Raw genomic sequence first — 26,350 nt, 5'->3', positions numbered from 1 at the left:
ATCTTCATCAGTTTTGTTTTTAAAAATCCACTTTGTGCCTATAACATGAACGTTCTTAGGCTGTGGGCAAGTTCCCACACATCATTCCTCACAAACTGATTCAGCTCTTCATACATTGACTCAACCCAATTCTCATCTTGAAGAGCCTCTTCAACCCTTTTTGGTTCAAACTGTGCAAGATAACAGTGATATGTTACATGATTGGCTAGCAGAATGTTTCCTTTCCTGAGGCGAAGACCGTCATCAAGAGATCCTATGATATTACTTTCCGGATGATTCTTGATAACTCTTGAAGATGGCCTTTTTGAAGTGGAAACTTCATCACTACGAGAGATAGGAGGATGAACTTCTGGAGGAGTAAGAGGACTTGAAGTTCTAGACATCGATCTCGTTTCCATTCTTGGGTTGATGGGAGTCGATTCTACTTCTGGTATAGGTTCTTCACCTTCTATATCCAAAGCTTCTCCCTCAACATTGGGCTCTTTGGTGCTTGGCCCTTCTACATCATCAATCATTTCCACCTTAGGTAAGGCATCATCAATCTTGACATTTATGGACTCCATCACAGCCTTTGTTCTCTTGTTAAACACTCTATACGCTCGACTTGTAGTAGAGTAGCCAAGAAAAATACCCTCATCACTTCTCGCATCAAACTTCCCAAGATTCTCTCGATCATTTAGGATATAGCATTTACTTCCAAACACTCGGAAATACTTCACTTTAGGCTTCTTCCCATTCCATATCTCATAGGCAGTCTTCTTTGTACCAACTCGAAAGAAAATCCTATTGCCAATGTGACACGAGGTGTTGACAGCTTCTCCCCAAAATTTTTGAGGTATTTGCTTGTTAAGCAACATGACTCTTGCCATCTCCTGAATCACACGATTTTTTCTCTCTACCACTCCATTTTGTTGTGGAGTTTTGGGAGTTGAAAACTCTCTTTTAATTCCGTTCTTCTCACAGAAGGACTCGAATCTTGCATTCTCAAATTCCCTCCCACGATCACTTCTAACTTTGGCTATCGGAATCCCTTTTTCATTTTGTAGTTTCTTGCACAGAATCTCCAACCTCTCACAAGCTTCTGATTTTTCTCTAAGGAATTCAACCCAAGTGTATCTTGAGTAGTCGTCCACAATGACCATAATGTATCTCTTCCCCCCCTAGGCTTTCAGTTCTGGTAGGCCCCATTAGATCAACATGAAGTAACTCCAAGCACCGAGAGATGGCTATCACATTCACCTTGTGATGACTTGCCTTAGTTTGCTTCCCCATTTGACATGCACCACAAACGGTCTTCTTCACTTTTCCAAACTTAGGAAGTCCCTCAACTGCTTCAAGTTTGGAGACTTTTGCTACTTGTTTGAAGTTGGCATGCCCAAATCTGTGATGCCACAGCTCCAACATATCCACACGAGCACTTCTACACGATATGGGTGCCGTGGGAACTATTCCATAACAGTTATCTGTAGTCCGATTTCCTTCCAAAACCTGAATCCCCTCTTCATTGACGATCAAACATCCTTTCTTAGAGAATTGTACCAGGAAATCATCATCACAAATTTGAGTGATGCTCAGCAAATTCGCCTTCAGTCCTTTTATGAACAGCACATCTTTCAACAGAGGCAAACCAGGTATCTCAATGGTTCCTTTGCCTAGGACTTGAGCATGACTTCCATCACCAAAGGTCACATAGTCACCAACCTTTTCTTTGAGTGTCTTAAACAGTGACTTATCCCCTGTCATATGGCGAGAACACCCACTGTCAAGATACCACAAACACGCATTAAACACCTTCAATGAGGTATGCACAAATAGGTTCACATGTGACAGACATTCTTGACCTTCAAACACAAACTCATCATCAGTTTTCATGCTTCTTTCAGATTGATTTTTCATTTTCAGATTCTCAATCATCTCACACAACATTCTATTCTTTCTTTTATATTTCTTAATCAATGATTTAGATTCAGATATGCTACTGTGTAAGACAAGATTCTGATTTTCAAGATATTCCAGCATGTGAACAAATACTCTAGCATGTTTCTTAGTTTTTAACAACTCTACAAGATCATCAGTAAGACACCTTTCAGACATATGCATAGAGTCATTTTCACTAACACTTAAGCTACAATTCAGCATGGTATATTCCAAAACAACAACCACAACACAGGGGTCTAGGATCACACTTAGGTAATAAAACCACAACAAGTGTACCTGCTCTGATACCAATTGAAAGTTCAAAAACGTGTACAAAACACCTTTGAACGTTTAGACCCCCAAATTACAACTTAACCAATACAAGCAATATGTCAAACAACTAGTGTGCGGAAACTTAACACGTGCTATAATACGAAATTGGTTAAAGACTATCTAAGCCATAACAAAATAAAACCACAGCAGATAATAAAAAGGCAAAGATAGAGAGGAAGGAAGATGCAAACACAAAGACAACACGCGATGTGTTATCGAAGAGGAAACCGAAGTCCTCGGCGAAAAACCTCTCCGCCGCCCTCCAAGCGGTAAACAATCCACTAGAAAATACAGTTGGGATACAAGGACAGCAATAGACCCTCCAAGCCTAATCTACCCAGTGCACCTAAGCCCTCCAAACTTTTTGCTCCAACGAGGTTGCGCCGAACCTTTTTCTTTTCTAGCTTCCCGGATTCCGCTACTAGACCGTAGCATCAACCAATGAAGATTGGTTTCTTCCTAACTGCTTCCCAGAAATCCAAACAACTGTCTCTCGGTGATGATGATGGTGAGAACCAGGTTTGGTATATTGCTTCTCAAGGATTTGACAATAGAGAGGAAGAGAGTTGAGGAATTTGAAGAGACTCTAAGGTAGAGATTGTGGGTGAAACAATCTGGGTTTTCTTTAGGGTTTCTCTCTCAAAATTCTCTCTGGAAGCTCTCTTTCAATCGTGGGTAAAAGGGGTATTTATACTGGAGTGGGAGAGGAATGTGAAACGTCAGGTTTTACAAAACAGGGGTGGCTCGCGGCTTGACCTCGCGGCTTGACTAAGTCGCGAGATCCAGTCGCGAGTTAACCGTATGGCCAGTTGTCCTGTTTTGTCCTGTAGTGCTCCAGCTAGCATGACTGTTCATCTTCCAGCATGCTTGGCACGTGTGCTGCTTCTGGCGGCTTGCAGCCGCGAGTCACCCGCGAGTCCTAGCCGCGAGTCTCTGTTTTCTTGCACACTCTTGAGCAATCTTCACTCTTTCTCACTCACTACCCTTACAACAAACCCACCTAAATACAGGGTTACTAAATGCTGAATTACAAGCAAATTTGGCACGGAATAAAGCCAATTAGATGGTTGAATAAATTCAACCTTACTTCTTAAAAGTAAATAGTTCTAACTGGAATTGGTTATAAATATATATATATATATATATATTTATTTATTTATTTATTTATTTAAGTAATGCTGATGTGTAAAATTGTGCAGATATCATAGGTTTCGGTTTTATCTGAAATTCTTTAAAGTAGACGTGTTTTAATTGGAACTAGTTTGTAACCCTATGCATTTACATGGATATACTTAAAAAATACACATTAAGATGTATAGTATTATTCTTATATATATAATTTAAATATTATTGATAGTCATTCTTATATTTTTTTTAACTCTTTAAAAAGTCTTGTAAGAATGTTATTAGGTGGAAAATGTAAATTGTTCATTTTTATATATTTTTATGTTCATTAATTCTAAACTATTTGGTTTTTGTACACAATAACTCACTTGAATAGATATTTATGATTAGGGACGGAGTCAGAACTTTGAGTTAGGGGGGACAGTTTTACTGTTGAGATTTCAACCTCTGATTTTGCAACTTAGCTGTTGAGATTTTTTTTTTTTTTTTTTGGGTAGGTAAGAACAAAATTTTTTTTGTGTAGAATTTTTTTTAAAGGGCAAGGTTATTTATTTTGGATAAAATTAGTTAATTGAGCTTAATTTTGTTTTTATTTTTACTCGTAATTTTTGTTGTTGAGCTTTTTTTTTTCTTTTTTCTGGGTGGGGGGGGGGGGGGGCTTGTATATTTTGTTTTAGATTTTAGATCTATAAATTTTTTTATGGTCACTAAAATGAGGAAAATGCTAGAGCTGCAAGTTTTTTATAAATTATTTATGTAATAAGTGGTTACTGGTAAGTAAAAAAATGGTGTGAGTGGTGTGCTCATATGCGAACCAATAAGAATTTGCTGCCAAAAAGGTTTGTAAAAATGTTATAAAAAAGTTTGCGAATGTAGCATTACTCTTAAAAGAATCAATGATATTATTAAAGGGAAATAAGATGTAATTTTATAAAACAAAATTGCTAAAATTAATACACATATATATATAATAATATTTTAAAAAATAAATAAATTAGGGGGGGCCATTGCCCCCCCCCCCCCCTAGTCCAAGGGTAGTTCTGCCCATGTTTATGATATAGTCCCACATTTGATTCCAATTATGAAATAAAAATCTCTTTAAAAATAAATAATTTATGACACATGGCGAAAAAATTGGACTTCAATTGTAGAATCTAATTGAAATTTTCCTAAACTTTACCTATTAATATATATATATATATATATATATATAGATGACTTATAAATTTAATTGAATTGTTTTTAGTTATACAAAAAAAAAAAAAAAAGACTCATAAATATAAAACCATTCAAACTCTCTCTTCCTCTAATTTTATATATAGTATTAGATATATGATTATGTTTTTTATAATTTATGTATATTGGATTCCTCGTTTTTTACACTAAATTAACTTATTTGACACAAAAATTAAAAAAAATTTGATTTGATGGAACATATATATATATATATATATATATATATATTAGATGACTTATAAACTTGAATTGTTTTTAGTTCTATAAAAAAAAAGGCTCATAAATATAAAATCATTCAAAAATTATGTTTTTTAGGATTTACTTTTTTTGTTTTTTTAGAAAGATTTTTTATGGTTTACTTATATTGGACTCTCGTTTTTTATACTAAATTAACTCATTTGACACAAAAATTAAAAATGAGACATATGTCGCAAAATTAAACTCTAATTGAAATCTAATTTTTACATTGAATTAACTCACTTGACACAAAAATTTAAAAACTTATATTAAAAAGGACATGTGGCGCAAAATTAGACTCTAATTGAATTCCAATTTGAAATCTAATTAGATTTTCTCTCAGCTTTATTTATTATTATATATATATTGGTTTTATATATTCTCAAAAGTAGATGTGTTCTAATTGGAATTGATTATATATATATATATATATATATATATATTAAAATATTTATTTAAGTGATACTGATATGTAAAATGGTGCAGATGTCAAAGTCTTTGGATTTATCTAAAATTCTCAAAAGTGGACGCTTTAATTGGAATTGGTTTTATATATTCTCAAAAGTAGCCGTGTACTAATTGAACTTGGTTATATATATATATATATATATATATATATATATATATATATATAAAAGTTTTACCCATAATATTAATTGCGAATTTAAAAAGCTTCCAATACTTTTCAATAGTGAAGCAGGATAAAAAGCGCAAAGCAAGACAAAGAGTGATACCCAAAGCCAGGATGATTGGTAGGCATAAAAGAGTCAAAACGATTGTACCTCACCAAAAAGTCCTTCCCTTCACTTCCTTCTCATACCTAAAAGTTTGAATCTCAGTTTCATCACAATCTTCAACACAAAATCCAAAGAAGTTCAGGAATTTACGGATGGACTATCGTGAACACATTGTAATGCTACCATTCATGGCCCATGGTCATCTCATACCATTCCTAGCACTAGCAAGACAGATCCAACAAAGAACTGGCTTCATCATCACAATCGCCACCACAAAACTCAACATCCAATATCTCTGTTCCTCCATTTCAACTGACTCAAATTCACAACCCCTCTCCAAAATTCGCTTTGCTGAGCTCCCCTTCAACACCACTGACCATGACTTACCACCCAACACTGAGAACACTGAGTTCTTGTCCCCTTCCAGCATTGGAAACTTCCTTCATGCATCTCTCAGTCTCAAAGACCCTCTCTTGCAACTTCTCAATGATATTGTCCACCAAGAAGGGAAACCTCCTCTATGTGTAATCTCTGACGAGCTCTTTGGGTGGGCTACTGAGCTAGCAAAGAGTGTAGGCACTGTGAATATTGCGTTCACCACTACTGGTGCTTATGGCACCTTGGCTTATGTCTCTATATGGCTCAACCTCCCACATCGTTATTCTACAGATTCTGAAGAGTTCAAAGTCCCAGGGTTCCCTGAAAGCTATCGTTTTCACCGCTCTCAACTGAATCCATATGTAAGAGACGCGGATGGTACGGACATATGGTCCAGATATTTGCAGACACAGCTTTCACAGTCTATTGAGTCTTTTGGGTGGTTGTGTAACTCAGTTGAGGAAATTGAACCTTTGGGATTCGATCTTCTGAGAAAGTATCTCGGAGTTCCTGTTTGGTCTATAGGTCCTCTTATTCCTCTAGCTGCACTTAAGAATACTTCATCTTCAACTTCAACTTCAACTTCAGGTTTTTCATTTTTCAAACAACATACTGGGAAAAAACCAGGACTCACTCCAGAAAAATGCATTGAGTGGCTTGATTTGCATGGTCCTGATTCGGTTCTTTACATTTCTTTTGGCTCACAAAACACTATTGGTTTGTCCCAAATGATGGAATTAGCTATTGGTTTGGAAGATAGCGGAGTATCTTTCATTTGGGTCATAAGGCCACCGATTGGTTTTGACTTGAAAAGTGAGTTCAAAGCTGAATGGTTACCAGAAGGCTTTGAAGAAAGAATGAAACAAAGCAAACGAGGGTTGTTAGTGCGTAACTGGGCACCCCAGTTGGACATTCTGTCACACAAATCCACAGGAGCATTTCTAAGCCATTGTGGATGGAACTCTGTGTTGGAGAGCTTAAGCCAAGGTGTGCCTATTCTAGGATGGCCGATGGCGACTGAGCAAGCTTACAACTCAAAGATGCTGGTGGAGGAGATGGGTGTGAGTGTAGAGTTAACTAGAGGGAGTCAAGGTGTTGTTGTGGGGAAAGAGGTGAAGAGGGTCATTGAATTGGTTTTGGACAAAGAGGGTAAAGGAAAGGATATGAGGAATAAGGCCGTTGAGGTTGAAAAGCAGTTGAGGGAAGCAGTAAGAGATGAGACAGATGATATGGGTTCTTCAGTGAAAGCAATGGATGACTTTGTGAGAAGCATTCTTAATTTCCAGGAGTCAAGAGCAAGCAGAGACAATTGAGGTTCAAAAATTCCTGGGAAATTAGGTTGGTTTTTGATAGAGTCAGCATCTCCTTGCTAATTGTGGAGCTTACGTTCAGATTATGGTTGATTTAGTTTTTGGAATAATATTTATTTTTATTGTTTCAATTGTTAGAATAGAGATTAATTGAACCAACCATTTTTTCTCTGGAAACAATAAATTTGGGTGGAAGATTATTATATCTTATTATTTGAGTTTGTATTTGATACTTTATTTTTGGGTAATGCGACCTCGTAATATTATATTGTTACATACATACAAATAAGTTCATTATAAAATAGTTCGGTTTTATCAAGAGCAAGCAAAGTTATCAAAATAAAATAGTTAGGAGTTGATACATGATTCTGGTTGTTGAATATGTAAGAAACTTCAAGTTATTGTAAGCATCGTACAAAAATAAAAAAATTGTAACCACTTAAGGCAATTTTGGTATATTTTAGCTTTCAAAAAAAAAAAAAAAAATCCAATAAATTAAAATAAATCCATTATTTAAAATAGAAAACCGAAACTTTCATTCCATTATAGGGTCATCAACCGTACCAACCACCATGACATCGTCGGAGCTTTTCTGCTACCACCTCCAAATTGTTACCACTTACCCGTATCACTGACCAACCCTTGTATAAGCTAAAACATCATTCACACAACAATGATCCAACTAAAAGGCCCAAGACCCAATCACCGCAACAACAATGTCGATACTCTAGAAGACGTCCTTTCAAAGTTGAAGCCTCATGATTGACCTTGCTACCTTTGATACATCTTCCTCACTCATGCCAAGTGTCACATGGCGAATCTTGCCGAAATTTCAAAAATACTCTTGTGTCTTTTCCAATATACTTATATTCAAATAGAAAATTAGAAATGAAAAAAAAGAGTAAATCATTAAAGTTAAAGGAATCTTTGTAATTTACAAATAATTTTCTTAATCCCCCATTAACCTCTTTACAAATAGACCTCAAGCAAATTATCATGCATCAAAAACTACATCTTGCCTCAATTATTGGAAATGTTCTCAAATCGACCAACAAAATATAAGTTCCAAAATCTTATTAGAGAAGGAAATTAAAATCAATAGTACTTTATTATTTTTTTAAATAAAATAAAAGCATGATAACATACTAGATAATTTCAAAGTTGACATCTATTTGAACTCATAACGCCTTGATCAAATAGTTTTAAAACTTAAATATAAAATAGTATAGAATTGAGTAAGACAATCCTTGAATATATTATTACACATCAAAATTTAAAATAAGAGATATTTGAAATTGTCCATATAGCAAGTCTTGCTCTTCCATTGATGTTAGCATTCTTGTAATTAAATAGCAAACCAAAATACGCTTAAAATGTGAAATGTAAATAGGTAAAAGAAAAAGGATAAATAAAATGTAAAAGAATATAATATTTTGATAAAACAATTAGGTGGTTAAAATGATGTTTAGAGCATAGAGGGTAAGAAAGAAAATACCAAATGTTGGAGCAAACACAATAATAATGAGAATAACATAAAGAGAAAATTGAATAATACTTCAGAATATTATTAATTTAAAAGAAAAATTACGCAATACTATTTGGACTCAATGTGGTTGGATATTTTTGGTATTATAATTAATTAGGTCCATAATTCTGATGTAGTGGGTGTTATAAAATTAATTGCTAGACATAAACCTCCATTAAGTGGGTGAATGACTCTTCATTTTTCATAATAAGAAAGATCATTTACTTACCAATGAATATGAAAATTATTCTTAATGTATCGAGCCCACAATTTGAAACAATACATATCAACCCATTAATTACCACAATTAAAAAGAATAAAAGAGTCTATCTCCTTTTCAATGTGGGATTAAATATTCCACTAACTCTTTATCTTCCCTATTAACTTACAAATATTTATATTTATATTGTCTTATTTATTCATTTTAATTAGATCATATTAAAATGCTCCAACACCAAATTTGTAATTTTCTAGTATCATTAATTATAGAAATGAATAGTCATGGTCACCGAGTAATCATGCGTATCAAAGTTTTCAACTTTCTGAACAAATTATTACAAATCACAATTTAAAATAAGAGACTTGAAATTTTCTACATAGTATGTCTTGCTCTTCCACCAATGTTAGCATTCCTATAATTCAATATGAAACCCAAGCACACTAAAAATGCAAAAAATAAATAAGTAAATAAAGTGGATAAATAAAACATGGAATAATATGCTTTCATAAAATAATTAGGTGGATAAAATTATGTTTAAAACATGAAAGGAAAGAAAATTAATATAAATTAGTAATTTTGTAGTATGACTAATAACAACAATGAATAGCGGCAGTCAACAAGTATCAAAATTTTCAACTATACAGGCAAGGATCAAGTATAGGTGAAGCTTGTAAAGGGGAGTGTCCAAGAGCTTATAAATGCATGGTTAAGCTTATACTTCCATGTGGAACACTAGGATCATAACAAATTCACAAAAGCTTCAATAATAGAAAAAGTTCTCACGCAAAAGATGGTTAACCTTAAGGCCATAACGTGAACAATGTAAATTTTTTGGAAACCAAATAAGGGATTCAGTGCATAAGAGTTTGGGGCCAACGGATTTCCTTTCTTTTTCAATGATGAAACAGATCGAGACAGAGTACTAATCAATGCCACTTGGTCTTTTGGATTCAAATATAAAATCTTCCAAAGTTCCAATAAAAAGCATGACAAAGGAAGCAATGGAGGAGATTGGAAAATCAATAGGCAAGGTGGAAGAATGGGATGTGGGTGAAAACGGTGTGGCATGCAGCATGTTCATCAAAACCAATATGTAGGGGGAGAATGATCAAATTTGAGGAGGGAGGTGATGTTGGATATATTTCAACAATTTATTTTTATGATTAACTAAAAAAAACAATATACAAATCTAAATATAAGCAATAACACAAATAGATGTGATAGGCAAAAGCAATAAATAAATATTGTATATATATAAGAAGAAATCTACAAATAATTAACAACTCACTGACCAAATACGTGAAGGATGAATAATTCAGATTAAGTCTTGTGTTTAACACAATCTTTTTAAAGCAGATTTTGCCTTTCACACAATCTGTGATGCTTTACAACTCCTGAACGTCTGTCTTCCAGGATAAAATGATTTATAGCACGAAGAATAAGCACACAAGGTTCGTGCTTGCGAACTACTCTATGTCTCTTTCTCTCTCTTTGACTCAAATGAATGCACAAAATATTTTCTCTCTGGAAGAGTTTCTACAAAAATTGTTTTTCATGAATGAGGGACTATGAAAATATACCTTATTGAATAGACACACTGTTTCAGTTAATAATTGTTGTATACAGACTTACTGACTCAAAAAATAAAATAATAAAACATTATTATTATTTGAACAAGAAGGCCCAATCCACACATGACTAAAGCCCAACCCAATGTCCAACCCATGAACATATAAACTCATATTCTCTATCATTTCCTATGTGGGACTCAAGGATTCCCACCACTTCAATATCATGTTCAAGTGAACATATTAAGAGTCAATTTCTTATTCACTCCATACTATTTTTCCAACATATGACCCTTTATGGGCGTTGTTCTGATATGAGAGGCTGCCAAACTTTCGTTATTGACATGGGATGATGGATGATGGAGAATGAGAGTATAGTTATTGGTTGAAGAATTAAGAGTGTAGTTATTTCAAAATCCACGTCCTATGTTCTTGAAGAAACAAACAAACAAATAATTCAGAGAAATTTAAGGTAGGAGATCTGGGATTTAAAAACGAGAGTTTAAATGAAGCAAATAGAAGCACAATTGAATTGGGCAAGGTCACAAATCCTAGATACCAACATGAAACCACTATATTTTAAAATTGTCAATATATTTGTTAAATCAAATAATAGATTTGATCTAGTAATCCAACAATGAACACACCAAATCTAAGTTAAAAATATTATTATACAATTATTCTCCTCCTTACTCATTATTTTTAAAGCAAAAGAGTTAAACTAATTAACCACTATATAACAAAGAGAATGAAATTTCAACACAACATAGTTTGGTCACATATAAAAGAAAAAAGAGAAGATCTAAAATATCAAAAGATAAAATAGGGTTCTAAAGGATCTTATGAGACTAAGAGTGAGAAGCTAATGCATGACTACCTAGAAGCATGTACCGTCTAGTGTCAAACATGGAATTAGTGATGTCTGACATGTTCTCTGTAAACATAGATCTAAGTGACATGTACCTACAAAAAGGTATTAGTTGCTCATAGATATGACATATTGTTGAAGGACATGTGCATTCATGTCAATAGTGAATAGTGAGCGAGAGAGCGAGAGAGGATTGGGACTAATTACCAAATCTAAAATTTCCTTTAGTGATGATTTTTGTAACATTGAAATAAACAAAGTCCCAAATGAATAGGATGTTTGTTTTCTTTCCTACAAGAAATTAGGCAATATTTAGCGGCACAATAATATGGGTCATTTAGATTTCGCTGGTTATTCAAGCAGTATTCAAAAACATGTAAAATAACCAATCCAAATTCCTTCCGATCTTTTGCATTCTCGCAAAATCTACTTTGGCTTTTAAAACAAACAGGAAATTCATGAGGAACATTATCAAATTTTGTGAGAAGAGGAAGGGGGTTTAGAACTGAAGAAGGATGTAAAGTGGTATGGGGATGGTCTGTAGCTTGCTTTTTAATGAAAATGTTGCCATCCCCATCAAAAGTTTTCTCATTACTTTCCAATCCATTGATATGCTACCACTTAAAAAAATTTCCAAGTTTTAAGATAAATTTAGTAATGACAATTAAGGCTTCAACTCTTATTCCTTATATATAATTGAATGATTTGAAACCTTAATTTGATGCTTGATCTACAACTTGATTTAGTCTTAAAACAATTTTTTTTTTTTCTTTTTCAAATCAGAGTTGTCTAGAATATTGTGACTTTTAGAAGCACGAGCAATATTATTTTAAGTATCCTACAATTTAATTAATGCTTTTTGGCTAAGCTCACTAGATTTTAAAATACTTACATGAATATACATTTCAACAAAATCCATGTTTGCTCGTAAAAGTCACATAAGTTCCAAGATAACATATGAGGATGCGTGGACCTATAAGAACAATATGTTTTATCAAAACATCCATTTTTAAAAGGTTTTGAAAGAAGATATTGGTAATAAATTAGTGATATTGAATTATATGGAGTTTAAATCATCCTACTATACATTAATGAAATGACAATGTGTATAATCAAATTTATATGTGGTAGTACTACTCAAAAGCTTGTTTTTATGGAGAACAATTATTAAAAAGAAAAAAGTATTTAAAAATTTATTATTAAACATTTAATTTGAAACCAAATAAATAAATTGGCTTGATCACTTACAATCACTAACTTCCTTATTAAAATTTTTTTTGATACATTGATAATTGGGGGCAAAGATATTCAAACTTAAGATATTTCTATTGAAAATATAAGAAGATGCCAATAAATTGAACTATATGCCATTGGTACAATCAATGACTTCTAGTCAAATCAACTAAAGGAAGGAACATGTTACATGATAAGACTTCACCTAAATAAAGTTACATTCTGTTGGGAAAGGAATATGTTACATGATAAAACTTCACATAAATAAAGTTACATTCTATTGGAGAGTTATTTGATACTAGGTCTCAACTGACCACCCTTCGATGGTACTCTTCTCTCTGTGTGTATGCTCTCCCTATTGCGCGTGTAAAAGTGTTATATCACTTTTGATTGTGCTATTTGTCCTTGTAGGCTGGTGATCATATGTGTCGGCAATGAAATAGAATGAATGAAGTCACCCATAAGGGTTTAGATTTCTAAGGTGCGATTGGCCACTAACATTTGATCAGTAACCTATAGTGATGTTTTAAGCATCTTAGGGTCCTTTAAGCTAATCTACATTAAATCGTGTCTCTAAGCAGAATCGTGACTTTAGGAGTTCAATTACTTTTCAGAAAGGTGTTAGGCACCCCATGAATAAATTCAAACGAAAGTAGTTCAATTTGATTTTCACTTCTAGTGATAATGACACTTGAGATAAATTAGACCACACTTGAATAAATTTTTGGAGCACATGTCACTTTGTGTTAATTAAAGGACGATCAATTTGAAACAATATTGGAGTTGTCTTGTCATTTGTGTGAACTTCATCATCGACCTATGGCACTATTAGTTTAATAGATCCCATTTGTCCCCTCTCTTTCCTTGAAATAATATTCACAAAACATGGATAAAGATTCGATGGCCTTAGAGCATTGGAAACAGATTCCCTAGAATAGGGTAAGGAAGCAAAATAGGGAAGGAAATTCAAAAATTCCCCCACATCAGCTTACCTATCTCTTTTCTACTTTGAAGTTTTGTTATGGCTCCTCCCTATATTTAGAGAGTATTGTTCATTTCGTGTTTTATTTTTTTATTGTTTTTTGTATTTTGGTAACTCTGATAAAGAAAAGTGGGTGTTTTGAAAAGTAAAAGAAATAACAAAAAATGAATAATGAAATAATATTTAAATGAAATAGAATTTAGAATATGGAATATGACATGAGTGAAAAGGAAAAATGGTTAGCTAAAATTATAAAAAAAAAAAAAAAAAAAAAAAAGTTTCTTATCCTAAATGACATTCCTATGAATTTTCAAGGATAGTAAAGGTACTAATCACATATTCAATTTTCTGAACTCATCAGACTCACTTCTTTGCATAATTTTGAGCTCAATCAATGGCTTCTTGTTCCGTAACCGATTGCTTTGAGGTTCCTAGAAATGCTTCTTTCCTTCTATGTGTCCGTTTAGATACCGCTTATTTTGTTGAAAACTGAAAACATTGTAGCAAAATAATTTTTAAATATGTGAATAGTGTCGTAGGACCCATTTTTAATGAAAGTTTTATTGAAAAGAAGAGGTTTGTGGGTCCTGTGAATAGTGCACGGGACCCACTAGACAGCCACAGAACACGCATCTCTACCAAAAAAAAAAAAAATGCCAAATGCAGACGCACAGGAAAATCAGCCCAATCCAAACAGTCACTATATGTTCAACTTATTTAGAGGTGAATAACTCTCACTCCAAGTCATCCCTAGCATTAAGTCAAGTTCCCCAATTTTGCTTTCTTCTTCTATTATTGCAAAGGATGGCATGACTTATACATTGTAATTCCATTTGAATCTTGAAAGGAGACCCACGACTCTTGGTTGTAATATATGAAAATAAGTTCACTTCAAAAGGAATAGAGTGATGTAGACCATGTGATTCCTTCTCTTTCTATTATTGTTAATAGCATCATTCTAAAGCTTACCCATTTCTAAAAATCTTCCTTTTACATTTGTAATATCGCCTTTTGGAATAGCTCGGTTTGGTTTTAGAAAACTTATAATATGGATTTTTTTTTTTGGGGGGTAAATTCAATAGTTACAACCAGAAGGGAGATTTCAACCCTAGATAAGATGGAGTCTGTTAAATATTAGTATTGAGGCTAGTGGGCCAACCCTCACTTAGGCTCTCAATTTATTTGTGACGTTGGCTTTGGATTTCCTACCTTGGGTAGTTCTTTATACAGAAACCCAACGGAACTACCCTTCCCTCCTAATACTGCACAAGCTTAATTCTCACTTCTTCCACTCTTAGTCTCTTTTAGAACTTTTTTTTAACAACCCCCTTCTCTTCTTTAACTTCTCCTATTTATAGCCAAAAATTAGTGGAGAGTTATGATTACTTTCATGGTTAGTGGGAAAGAAGATCCAATATCGTTATTCTTAAGTGGGTGTTAGTTGGGAGTGGGGTGTGGTAAGAGTGGCATTGGAATTGGTTTCCACCTAAGTAGATTTGCTCGGTAGCGATATTCCCCAAGGCACTGCTGGGCAGTCGAGAATTGGTGAACCCAAGTAGTTGCCCTAATGTCTAGCAGGTGGTACACTGGGCGTGATTTGGGTGAGGAAGCATGGTGCGTAATAATTAAGACCATTCACTCAATGTGCTTCAAGGTGGCATAAGACCTAGGCCTATGGTCCTTGTGGGCCTAAGGCCCGAGCCTCAGGCAAATAGAGGTTGGCGTCATAGGCCGTGTTGTTAGGTTAGAGCCTAAGGCCCAATTGGGCCTGGGGTTCCAAGTGCTGTACAATATTGATATACCATATTGAATATACTAGCATAGAAACAGAAACATAAAGTATAGAACATAAGAGGGTTACGTGGTTTAGTCTAACGGCTTTTATCCACGAAGGAAACCCTAAAAGGCTACTGTAAACACAAAATTTCTCAATAGTAGAAAATTAAAAAAATTGAAAAATGTGTTCCACAAATATAATTTTGTATTAATCAAGTTGTGAGTACAATCTTTGTTTTGACTCTTTTATAAAAAGTGTTTCTCTAATTCTATCTTCTTTATGGTCTTGACTTGCGAAATTTTCTTCAAATTGTTTGGAAGATGGATTAAATGGCCCTCACAATATATCTTTGGTTTTGAGCTTGTTAGAGATTTTTTGTTCTTCAAGTCCTTCAAATGTTCTTCAAGTCCTTTGAATATCCTTCAAGTCCTTTGAATATCCTTCAAGCCCTTTGAATGTTCTTCAAGTTCTTCAAAGATTCTTGAGACAGAATTTATCCAGGGTTTAAGCTTCTTGAAAACTTGGTGTTGAAAATGAGAGAGGATGTCCTCTATTTATAGTGATTTCAGAGGATAAGCTCCACTTTGAATTGATATGCTTGAAATATGTGGTAAACTTTTGATTGGCCCAAATTTTATTTAGGGATAATTATCTCTATTTATCTATTTTGATAAAGATCATATTTTGATAAAGATAATAATCAACAAAGATAAATAATTACCTCTATTTAATTTATTTATTTTAATAAAGATAATTATTCATCAATTTTGAATAGAAAATTTATCTTTATTTTATTTTATTTATTTTTAATAAAGATAATTATCCATAAATTTTGAATATGAGATTTATCTTTATCTTGTGGGCCAAGTGATACATGGCAAATTTCAATATGCTAATGTTTTATCAATTTGGATGACACATGTCATCATTTGATTTAATGAATTTAATGACATTAATTTCGAATTTGCCACTAAATTTTGATGTGGCATTTTATAATTGGCTTAAAATTTTTCCTCCTACAGCTACATCTTTAATATATTAGAGTATAGTACAAATCTTATATTACAGTGAACCATAATATGGGTATATATAATAGACTAAACCCTAAACTAATAGACTTCTAGTACAAGTAAGAGACTTGACTTACACACAAAGTAGTATTAGGCTTGAGCTTATGCTAATGAGCTAATATATCTCTTACAAAGTCAATGTCTTTTTTTTTTCTTCTCTTTATGACTTCTTATTCTCTCGTAACTACAACATTGGCAAAATCACGGGACATGATTCCAATAACATGTTTTTTGAGAAGTAGGGTGGCCTAAGTGTGCTCTAGAAGATGTTAACTATTTTCTTCTTTTAACAAGGGTGTTTGAGCCAAATCAGCATGTGACATGATCATATTCCTTAAACATTTTGCATTCTCTAAATGTCTATATTATTGGGTACCAAATTTATTTATTATTCCTTCCAATTTTAGGATGTAGCAATGCTTCTTTACTTCAAGTCACCCCTATCATTCTTGTGGTCAAGTTCCCAATCTCACTTTGTTCTTCTATTTCCTTGAAAGAGATGATTTGTACATTTTAATTCAGTGGGACTCTTCCAAGGAGAATCGTGACTCTTGGTTGTAATAGATGACCAATAATTCACTTGGAAAGGAGTAAAGTGAGGTGGTTTCTTTTGACTCTACTATTTTTAATTGCCCCTTTTGTAGTTTAGCAATTTCATAAAATATATCTTCCTTTTAACATTTTTAACATCGCCTTGGTTCCTATCATGTTCCTTTATAATTCAATAATCTTACGCCAATCCCTAGAATGGATATGTCCCTATTAATTTTAAGCGTAAATGTACTTTTAATTCCTACATTTTGCACTTTTTCATTTTGGTCTTTACATTTTATTTTTATCACTTTTAATCCCTAAACCAATTAACATCTGACATTTAAATTCTTTCCGTCACCTAACTAACAGCAAAAGTTGATGTGGCTGATAGTGGAATAAAAAAAATATATAATCACACACATTAATCAATTAAATTAAAAATAAATATTAAAATAAATAAATAAATAAAAAAAAAAAAAAACTCATTTGTTTTTGGGAAGAACATGACTGTTAATTATCTTCGTGTTCTTCTTCTTCTTCAAAACATGAACTTCATGTTCTTCACCAAATTAAGACAAACCCAACCGGCCAACATTCATAATCAATCTCAACATAGAAACTTCTAACACATTCAATATTGAAACCTCTAGTAAATCAAACCCATAAATCCAAGAAATAGACCCATAAACCCATAACCAAATACTCTTTCACGTTCATCCATACAAGGTTCATAAATCCAAGACCCACAACCTGTAAATACGAAACCAAACTCACCATCCTTGACCCAAATCCGCCATCAACAACACCACCCCACCGATCAAACCCATTTCCCAAAGCAACAAACACCACCACCATCGTGGGAAAAACCCAGCCCCATAGAAACCCTTAAAAAAATGATCAAACCCACACCACTATTGTCGATCAAACCCAACCCCAGAAACCCGGAAAAACCTGATCAAACCCACATCACCATTGCCAATCAAACCCATAACCGAAAACCCAGAAAAACTAGATCAAACTTACACCACCATTGCCAATCAAGCCGAAAATACCTAGCCCCACAGAAACCTACCCAATCAAACCCACATAACCATCGCTGATCAAGCTAGAAAAACCCAACCCAACGAAAACCTAGAAAAACCCGATCAAACCCACTCCACCATTGCGGATCAAACCCACACCACCATCATCGATCAAACAGCAAAGAGGGAGAGAGAGAGAAAAAAAAATTCAGAGATTAAGATTTAAGAGAAAGTGAGTGATCGACAGTTGGATCAAAGGAAGAAGAAAAAGAAATATACAAACACAAACATGCATTGTGAGAAAGAGAAAGAGAAAGAGAGGATCTGGAATTGAAATGGAAGAAGAAAAGGAAAGATCATAAATTTTTACAAAGTAGGTTTTTTTTTAAATGGTGGAGAGAGGACTCAAGGGCATTGATGCGTTATTTTAAATCTTCGATATTTTAAATTTCTGGGCAATCAAACATGCTTAGGGAAGAACATGAAGAATATGAACAATCATGTTCTTCCCAAAAACTAATGAAAATTTTTTTTTTTTCTAATGTTTGTTTTTAATTTAATTAATTAATTAATGTGTGATTATATTTTTTTTTTTTTATTCCACCGTCAGCCATGTCAACTTTTACCGTTAGTTGAGTGCCGAAATTGACCTAAATGTTAGACGTTAATTGGTTTAGGTACTAAAAATGATAAAAATAAAATATAGGGATCAAAATAAAAAAAAGTATAAAATGTAAGGTCTAAAAATGCATTTACGTCTTAATTTTATGTATTTTCCTGTTTGTCTTTCGGGTGATTTAGAGTTAGTGGAGAGCCTATGAAGTTGCTTGCGTAGGTTACAAGAATGACCTTTTTTCCTCATTCTTACCAAATCTTCCTATTCTAATTCTTTCTTTACTAATCACATCGTTGAAGAAACCATGATACATGATTTTTAGCAAGTAGGGTGACTTACGTGTGTCTTAGAAGTTAGTAGATGTTGATCATTTCCTTTCCAGTGGTGATGCCACTCAGAGTCCAGGGTGTTCCCAGGAACACCCTAACTTGAAAAAAAAAATTTATATATAATAATTTAAATTTTTTTATTTGTTTACCCTTAAAAAAAAAAAAAAAAAAAAAAAAAAAAGAAGGGAGAAAAAGGAACACCCTCAGGCCCTATTAGAAACACCCTCAAAAATTTTATGCCAAACAAATTTTGAACTAAAATCTAAAAATTAAAAAAAAAATTGTAACAAAGAATCTGAAGGAAAAAAAAAGCCCAGCTTTGTTGTGTTGTCATAAGGCGTTGGTACTCCGTTAGTAAGCCAATAGAGGTAGAGACATGGTGGGAAGAGAGTGAGATAGAGACATGGTGATGACAGGGGCAGCTGGAGAAGAGTCTTGAAACTGAAGACTAGAGAGAGCTTGAAAAGTGAGAAGTGAAAAGTGGAAACTAAAGACAAGAAGAGAGAGATCCGGATTTCTTTATTTTTAGTTTGACTTGATGTTTCTATTTTGCGTGCAAGTCTCATACTAAAGTGCAAGCCAGCTGTACACAACTTGCCTAGGAACTAATGAGATGAAAAAAAAAAAATTGAAGATAGGTGGTAGATTTTCTACCAATGAGAGAAAGGCATGTTAGGCTAAAAAATTAATGAGAGAAAGACAAGAGAAAAAATTAATGAAGCTATTTAACACCAATTATTAATAATTTAATTAACTAATACATTATAAAAGACAAATAAATTAAATTATGTTAGGCTAAACAATAATTAATAATTTAATAATTAATGAAATAACAATACAACAAATTATAGTTTATAAAAGACAAACAAATTTATGAAACAACTAAACAATAATAATTAATAATTTTATTAATATTTCAAATGAACTTATAGTTTATTGTACAGATGCTTTTGTTCATTTCTTTTCTTTTCATTTTTTTTTTTCCTTTTAAGGTTTTTCAGTGTACAGAATGCAAATTTGTTTTGGTTTTAAGATTTTTTTTTTTTTTTTTTTTTTAAGGCCAAATCTTAAATTTCGGCCGGTATTTACCGAAACACCTGAAATGGACCGAAATGACCTGAAATTTTTTCAAAGTGGAATAAGAACACCTTGAACAAAATTCCTGGAGTCCCCATTGTTCCTTTCTATGTATTATTTTCAAGGTTCTTCTATATGTGCTCACAAACAATTCTTTCTTTATTAGATTGAGGTTTGAACATTTTAATTTAGTAAACCTTAAACTGTGTTAACTTAAAATTTTATATACTATTTAATTTTTATTCTCGAATTTTATTATTTTGTTTTATATTGAAATGAAGACAAATATATATATATATATATATATATTTATCAATTTTTTATTTTTTGTCATGTGAAAAAAAATATGGCTCATAGTAAGTTTTACACTATATTTTAAAAAATTGAGTAAGGGTGGTATGTTTTGCAATCCCTTTAGAACAATCCATTTTTTATCCAAATCTTTTCTGTTATGATCCGAATATAATTGTACTACATTTGACTCTGATCAACCAGACTTGTTTGTCAGGCATTGCTCATAAAACATTGGCTAGTGTTTGGACTTTGGAAGAAATCACTTAGTGCTAAGTAATCTTACAAACATAAAAATTTTCATAACAATTGAATTAGTAAGCTTAAACTAATTCTCATTGGACCATCATCGGGCATTATATTTATACCTACTTTTAATAACTTGTCAGGTATAGAATTTTTTGTAAAATTATTCATGTACATAAACATATTGCTGGGTGCTTGACATCATGACATGAGATAACCAACCAAAATATATAAAATTAAACTAATCAATCATAGCCTATCTGTACTAGGCCCACATCTAGGCACAAGAATCGAAGTACATTTGAAGGCATCTCTCCACAAGTGCAAAAGCCCGTGACACCACAGTGTATGTGCATGGGAACACGCCAAGGTATATTCACGGGCTACTTTTACATTTTTCATCATTCTTCCCTTTAAAAAGCAGCAAACACAAAGCTCCCAATACCAAAACACCAATCCAAAGTCCAAACAAAGAAAGAGACTACCTTTTGCAAGCTAGCTGTTTGGTTTTCATGGAGGCATTCAAGATCAAGCTCTTTGTTGTTGTGGCTGTGCTACTTGTTGCTATTTCCAGCAATGGTGTGCTTCAAATTTCCAATGCCCAAACCATATGCAATGTTTCTGTTTCTGGGCTAATGGCATGCAAATCAGCTGTGACTCCTCCAAATCCTACAACACCTTCAACTAATTGCTGCACTGCACTCTCACATGCCGATCTTCGTTGTCTTTGCTCATACAGGAACTCAAACCTGTTGCCTTCACTTGGAATTGATCCAAACCTTGCCATGCAGCTCCCTGGAAAGTGCAAACTTCCTCACGCTGCTCATTGCTAAGCTAAGCTATGAATTAGCAAAAAGCTGAAGTTAGATCATTTTCAATAATGCTCAACTTTGAATGATCTTCTTGAGCATTAGAAGTTGTGAGCACATATATTATCAATTGTTGTCTCTTTCAATATATTGTCAGGTTTGTGAGTTCTTGCATGTTATAGTTATATATTGTGATATCAAATGTAATGCAGTATCTGTATTTGTATTGAGTTATTTCACTGTCATATCATATAGATGTTTTGTACTTTTGTCCTCTCTTGTACACCCTTATAACACAAACAGAAAGAAGAGGGACCATTATCTATGTTTCTGGATATAATGGTACTTTATTTCATACCGTTTTGGCTAGCATAGTTGTCAATCTCCAACTAGACATTGATTTGGCTACCAAGAAGGGATAAGTAACAACGGTTCAATCCCAGATCATCTGAATAGACCAGTAGATATTATAATTAAGGTCATAGTTAAATTCATTAAATTCTTACTATATGGGAAAAAAAACTATAGCTCTAATACCATTTCAGAAAAATTAAACATATATTTGACACCATGAACAAGTGAATGGTTAAATGTAAAGAACAAAATAAAAAAGACAAAGAAAGAAAGAGTTTTGCGGCCTACCTCCATAGAAAAGAAGTCCTTGAGAACTAGATCTTATTAAGCTCTATATTTTAGAATAAGTCCGTTGAAAGATATTCATAATAGCAGGCTTTAGGCTAATCATATATATATATATATATATATATTGATTCATGATTACAATACTTGTAAGACAAGTATAATTAGAGTTTCTTGTGATATAAGTAGAATTAGGATTTCTTTATTTCTTTATGGCATTCCAATAGGAGTAGATATAATGAATCTAAATCAACATTATATAATAAGTTTTTTTTTTCATCATATAATAAGTTTGAAAATTGACGTCTTCTCAAAATAAAAATAAAAAACAAAGTTTATAAATTGACAAGGAAGGCCCTTAATATTTAGCACTTGCTATAATCTACCACAGCCATTAAAGGGAAGTTGGTTGAGCGACTTCTATCTTGAAAATGATTAAGATGACTCTCATTTCCTACGTAAATTAGTTTTGAATTTGATATGAGCTGACAAGTTTCTTGTGATGTAAGTAGAACTAGTATTTCTTGAATTTCAGAAATCAAGAAATATTTCTTTAATTTCCTCACAATTTCAGGATGGTAAATATATGTCGGGCTAACGTGTTTATTTATTATTATTATTATTTTTTTTTTGAAAATGAGGCTAACGTGTTTATTGATATTCTATCAATTACAGGTTAAGACAGATAATTACTTGTTTCCATATATAGAGAAAACTTCATTGATTGTATATAAATTGTCGACCACCAACCTTACTCAAAAAATAAGGTGATGTTTGGATGAAGAGAGTTTTGAGTGATATCATCCTGTTTTCATAACTCATGATCCAAAACTAGTGGGGTCCACGGAAGAGCACTTGTTTGGACTCCATGACTCATGATCCGTGACTCAGTTTCCATTACTCAATTTTCTGATTTTTGAGTTATAAGTTATGGAAACTGAAAACACATTTTAGTTGTTTTCAGTTTTCATAACTCATAACTCAATGATATTTTTGTAATTAAACACACATGGAGGGACCCACAGCTGCACCTTTTGACCTTTAACTTTTTTTTATTCGTTTCTTCTCTTGGGTTCAGTCTTCTTCTTCTCCCCCTTTTTTTTTTCACTGGTTCGGTTTTCAGTTCTTCCTCTTTTTTTTTTCTTTTTTCTTTTTCTTCTCACTGGGTTCGATGAGTTTGGGTACTAGGGGTTGAAGGGGAAAAAAGAGAGTAAAAGTTGCACAAGGTACAGGTATGAGGCCCACAAATAGTTGAAAAATATTGAGTGATGACAAGTGAGTGATGGTACCAAACGGGGTGGGGTGTTTTAAGTGATGAGTAATGAGTGATAGGTGATGAAAACTGAGTGACGAGTGACCATTTTTTTAAACCAAACAAGGCCTTAAGTCATTAGTCACCACTACCTATAACCTCCTGAATCCTGATCAATAACTTGCATGAGTTTGCAAAAATTTAAAATTAAAGAAACCTCATCAAAAAAAGGAAAAAAAAAAAAAATGAAGAAACCAACTTGAATAACAGGATAAATTCACTTCTTAATAAGTCAAACTTTATGATCAGAATTGTATCCTAATGATCATAAGTTATTGAAAGATGCAACTCATTTAAAAAGTTCCTGACCAACAAAAACAGCCAGAGCAAGTAATAACATTTCCATAAGGTTTGAATCGTTTGATTACTATTTTAATTTGATCCATAACTTTTTTCCTATGTCAAAATGCTCCCTAACATTTCAAATATGTCAATTAATAAATTCCTAAAATTTTGATATTATGTCAAGAAAGACCCAGCCATTAAATGGTAGATAGAAAAAACTACTTGGGTTTTGCAGATAACAAGAAACATGCAGAGAAAGTTGGAACCAAAGATGGAGCCATTGTTGATGAACAATGAGATGTCTGGACTGCACACAAGAGTGAGACGGGTTAAAACTTAAAAGGTTAGATAGGCAATTGGATTTGATTTGTCAATATGTTTATTTACCATTCCTCAAAGTTGATTTATGCGTTGGTGTCGGTGTTGCAGAGTACAGTCCTTTGATGAGAAACATGTAGCTTTAAAAAAGTATAGAATGAAGGTAAAGTTGATTAATTTTGACTCTGGTGAATATATGTATTTGTTCATGCTGATTGACCACTGTTAACATAATTGAAATTTAATTTCTTGTAGACCAATTTAGCACTAGCTTATTAGTTCAATCATCAATGATGTCAAATGATCCAATATTTTCCATGTAGCTATCTGTATCATAGAGTCTTATGAAAAAAAAAATTATTATATAATGCAAGTGACTTAGTATTGTATTTCATTGCATTAAATTTTCCTCTTCAAAGTATTGTAATTCTTTTATTTACCTTTGAAATATATGGGAAATATGCAATTTATGTGACTTAGTATACAATGATGAAAACAATTTCTTTTGATATTTGAATATATAGTTTTAAAATTTTAATATAATTTTTCTCATACATCGCACAGATTAACCACCAGTATATTATTGAAACAAAATTAAATTAATTTCAGCCAATACAAAAGTTCATCAAGATAGAGATTTTAAAACATGCTTTGTCCACCATATAGAGTAAGTTGCTCAAGTATGAATGTATTAACCATTAAGTTTATAGTAGATGAATTCTATAGGGGATAAAAGATTTGTAAAGGGTTATAGGGTTATAGACAACTAAATAAAAATAAAATCATAAAAATTTAGTTCACAATCATATACTACATTCTATTTTATTATTGAAAATCACTTTTGCATTTCTAATTGTTCTAAAATGCATTTCGAACACAATCATTAGTGTTTGAGTATTATCCAACCTATTTTTTCTTCTAAAAGATCATGTCTTGTTATGAGCTATGCTTAACAGAAAAACTTGGAGTCTATTATTTGACCACATTATGGGATCTTATATTGTCACATGCACATCTGTGTCTTGAGATTTGAATAAAATAATCATTTTTTTTTGTGCTAAAAAAAATGCTAACAAATGGATATTAGTCAACATTTTAATCTATAATCTTCATATGAAATGGGATTTTAATTTTTTGAATTATACTTGTCAGGAATCAATTTTTTGTGCAACTACAGAATACCTTCAAAACTGACTACAAAATCAAATATTTATATCTGTATATGTTTAGTGATTAGATTATTAATATGATAACTCTTAAACTACATTGGAAACTAAGTAAACCAAACACAAACAATTTATAATACAATAACATTAGAAAAAACTAAATAGAAGAATAGAACACAACATATTTCAAAGAGAACTTTCAAATCCAATATGCATGGAACAACAAATATATACTACTTATAAAAAAACCACTAAAAATTAAACAACAAATTTTTTTTTTTTTTCAATTCATCATTTGTATTGCAAACTCATTAATTATTTCAATAATTTTTTTTTTTTACACCTGCATCGCATTGGGCGCAACTTCATATCAACAAGGTTTTGAGATCCGAACCTGACCTCTCACACCTTGTAAGCAAGACTGAAGCCATGACCAACGGACCAAGTGCTCTTCTTGGGAGCTAATATGCAATATTATTAAATTTATATGATTTATAGTTTCTAAACTTCTATGTCATCTTTCTCAACATATTAAACATTACCAAATTAACTTTTTATTTAAGAATAATAATTTATGAATTTATTTTAAAAGTCATTTTTAGTTAACTGAAATGATTTCTCTTAAAGGATTATTATAAAAATTTCTTTTTATGCTTATTTATGTTGTACTATTTTTTATTAACCTTATAATGTACTATTTTATGTATTTTGTTTCAATTTTTAAGATATTTTTAGTAAATTTTGATAATATTTACAAATTTAATATATTAATTTATATTTAAATAATTATTAAATTAATTATGACATCATCACGGTTCGACTCTAGTTCGACCTCGGTTTGACCTTAAAAACCTTGAACCTCTCATTTTTACGGTTCAATGTATGGTCCGGGTTTGAAAACCTTGCATATTAGTATCCAACTCATCAAAGAAATTTCTTATCCCTTTATAAAAATGGATTTTACTAACTTATGTGCTAAGCATATATTTGTAAACCATTTTAGGAAACATTTTATGGAGAAATGAAGAAGTAACTAATTGATTTGACAGTTTTTTCAATTTTTCATAAAAAGTTTCTTAAATTGTTTGTTTCTTTGGAGATGAAATAGGATTGATGGAAAACTTTAGAGAAAAAATAAAAGAAAAAATGAGTTTATGTGTTGTTTGGAATTGGGAAGGGAAAGAAAACTT

The 26,350-nt window shown here is 32.4% G+C and overlaps 2 protein-coding genes across 2 annotated transcripts; both read left to right on the top strand.

Moving 5' to 3' along the window:
• The first annotated feature begins 5,545 nt into the window (after positions 1–5,545).
• LOC126702780 (UDP-glycosyltransferase 92A1-like) lies at positions 5,546–7,476 on the top strand. Its single transcript, XM_050401632.1, has one exon. It carries the CDS (start codon positions 5,738–5,740, stop codon positions 7,274–7,276), a length of 1,539 nt encoding a protein of 512 aa, XP_050257589.1. The 5' UTR covers positions 5,546–5,737; the 3' UTR covers positions 7,277–7,476.
• A 13,575-nt stretch (positions 7,477–21,051) lies between these two features.
• Positions 21,052–21,765, top strand: LOC126702437 (putative lipid-transfer protein DIR1). The gene has a single exon (XM_050401139.1). It carries the CDS (start codon positions 21,144–21,146, stop codon positions 21,462–21,464), a length of 321 nt encoding a protein of 106 aa, XP_050257096.1. The 5' UTR covers positions 21,052–21,143; the 3' UTR covers positions 21,465–21,765.
• The last annotated feature ends 4,585 nt before the right edge of the window (positions 21,766–26,350 follow it).

Source organism: Quercus robur, chromosome 10, assembly GCF_932294415.1.
Source record: "Quercus robur chromosome 10, dhQueRobu3.1, whole genome shotgun sequence".
Classification (NCBI taxonomy): Eukaryota; Viridiplantae; Streptophyta; class Magnoliopsida; order Fagales; family Fagaceae; genus Quercus; species Quercus robur.
The sequence above is the reverse complement of the archived record's forward strand: the minus strand, read 5'-3'. Positions and strand labels throughout refer to the sequence as shown.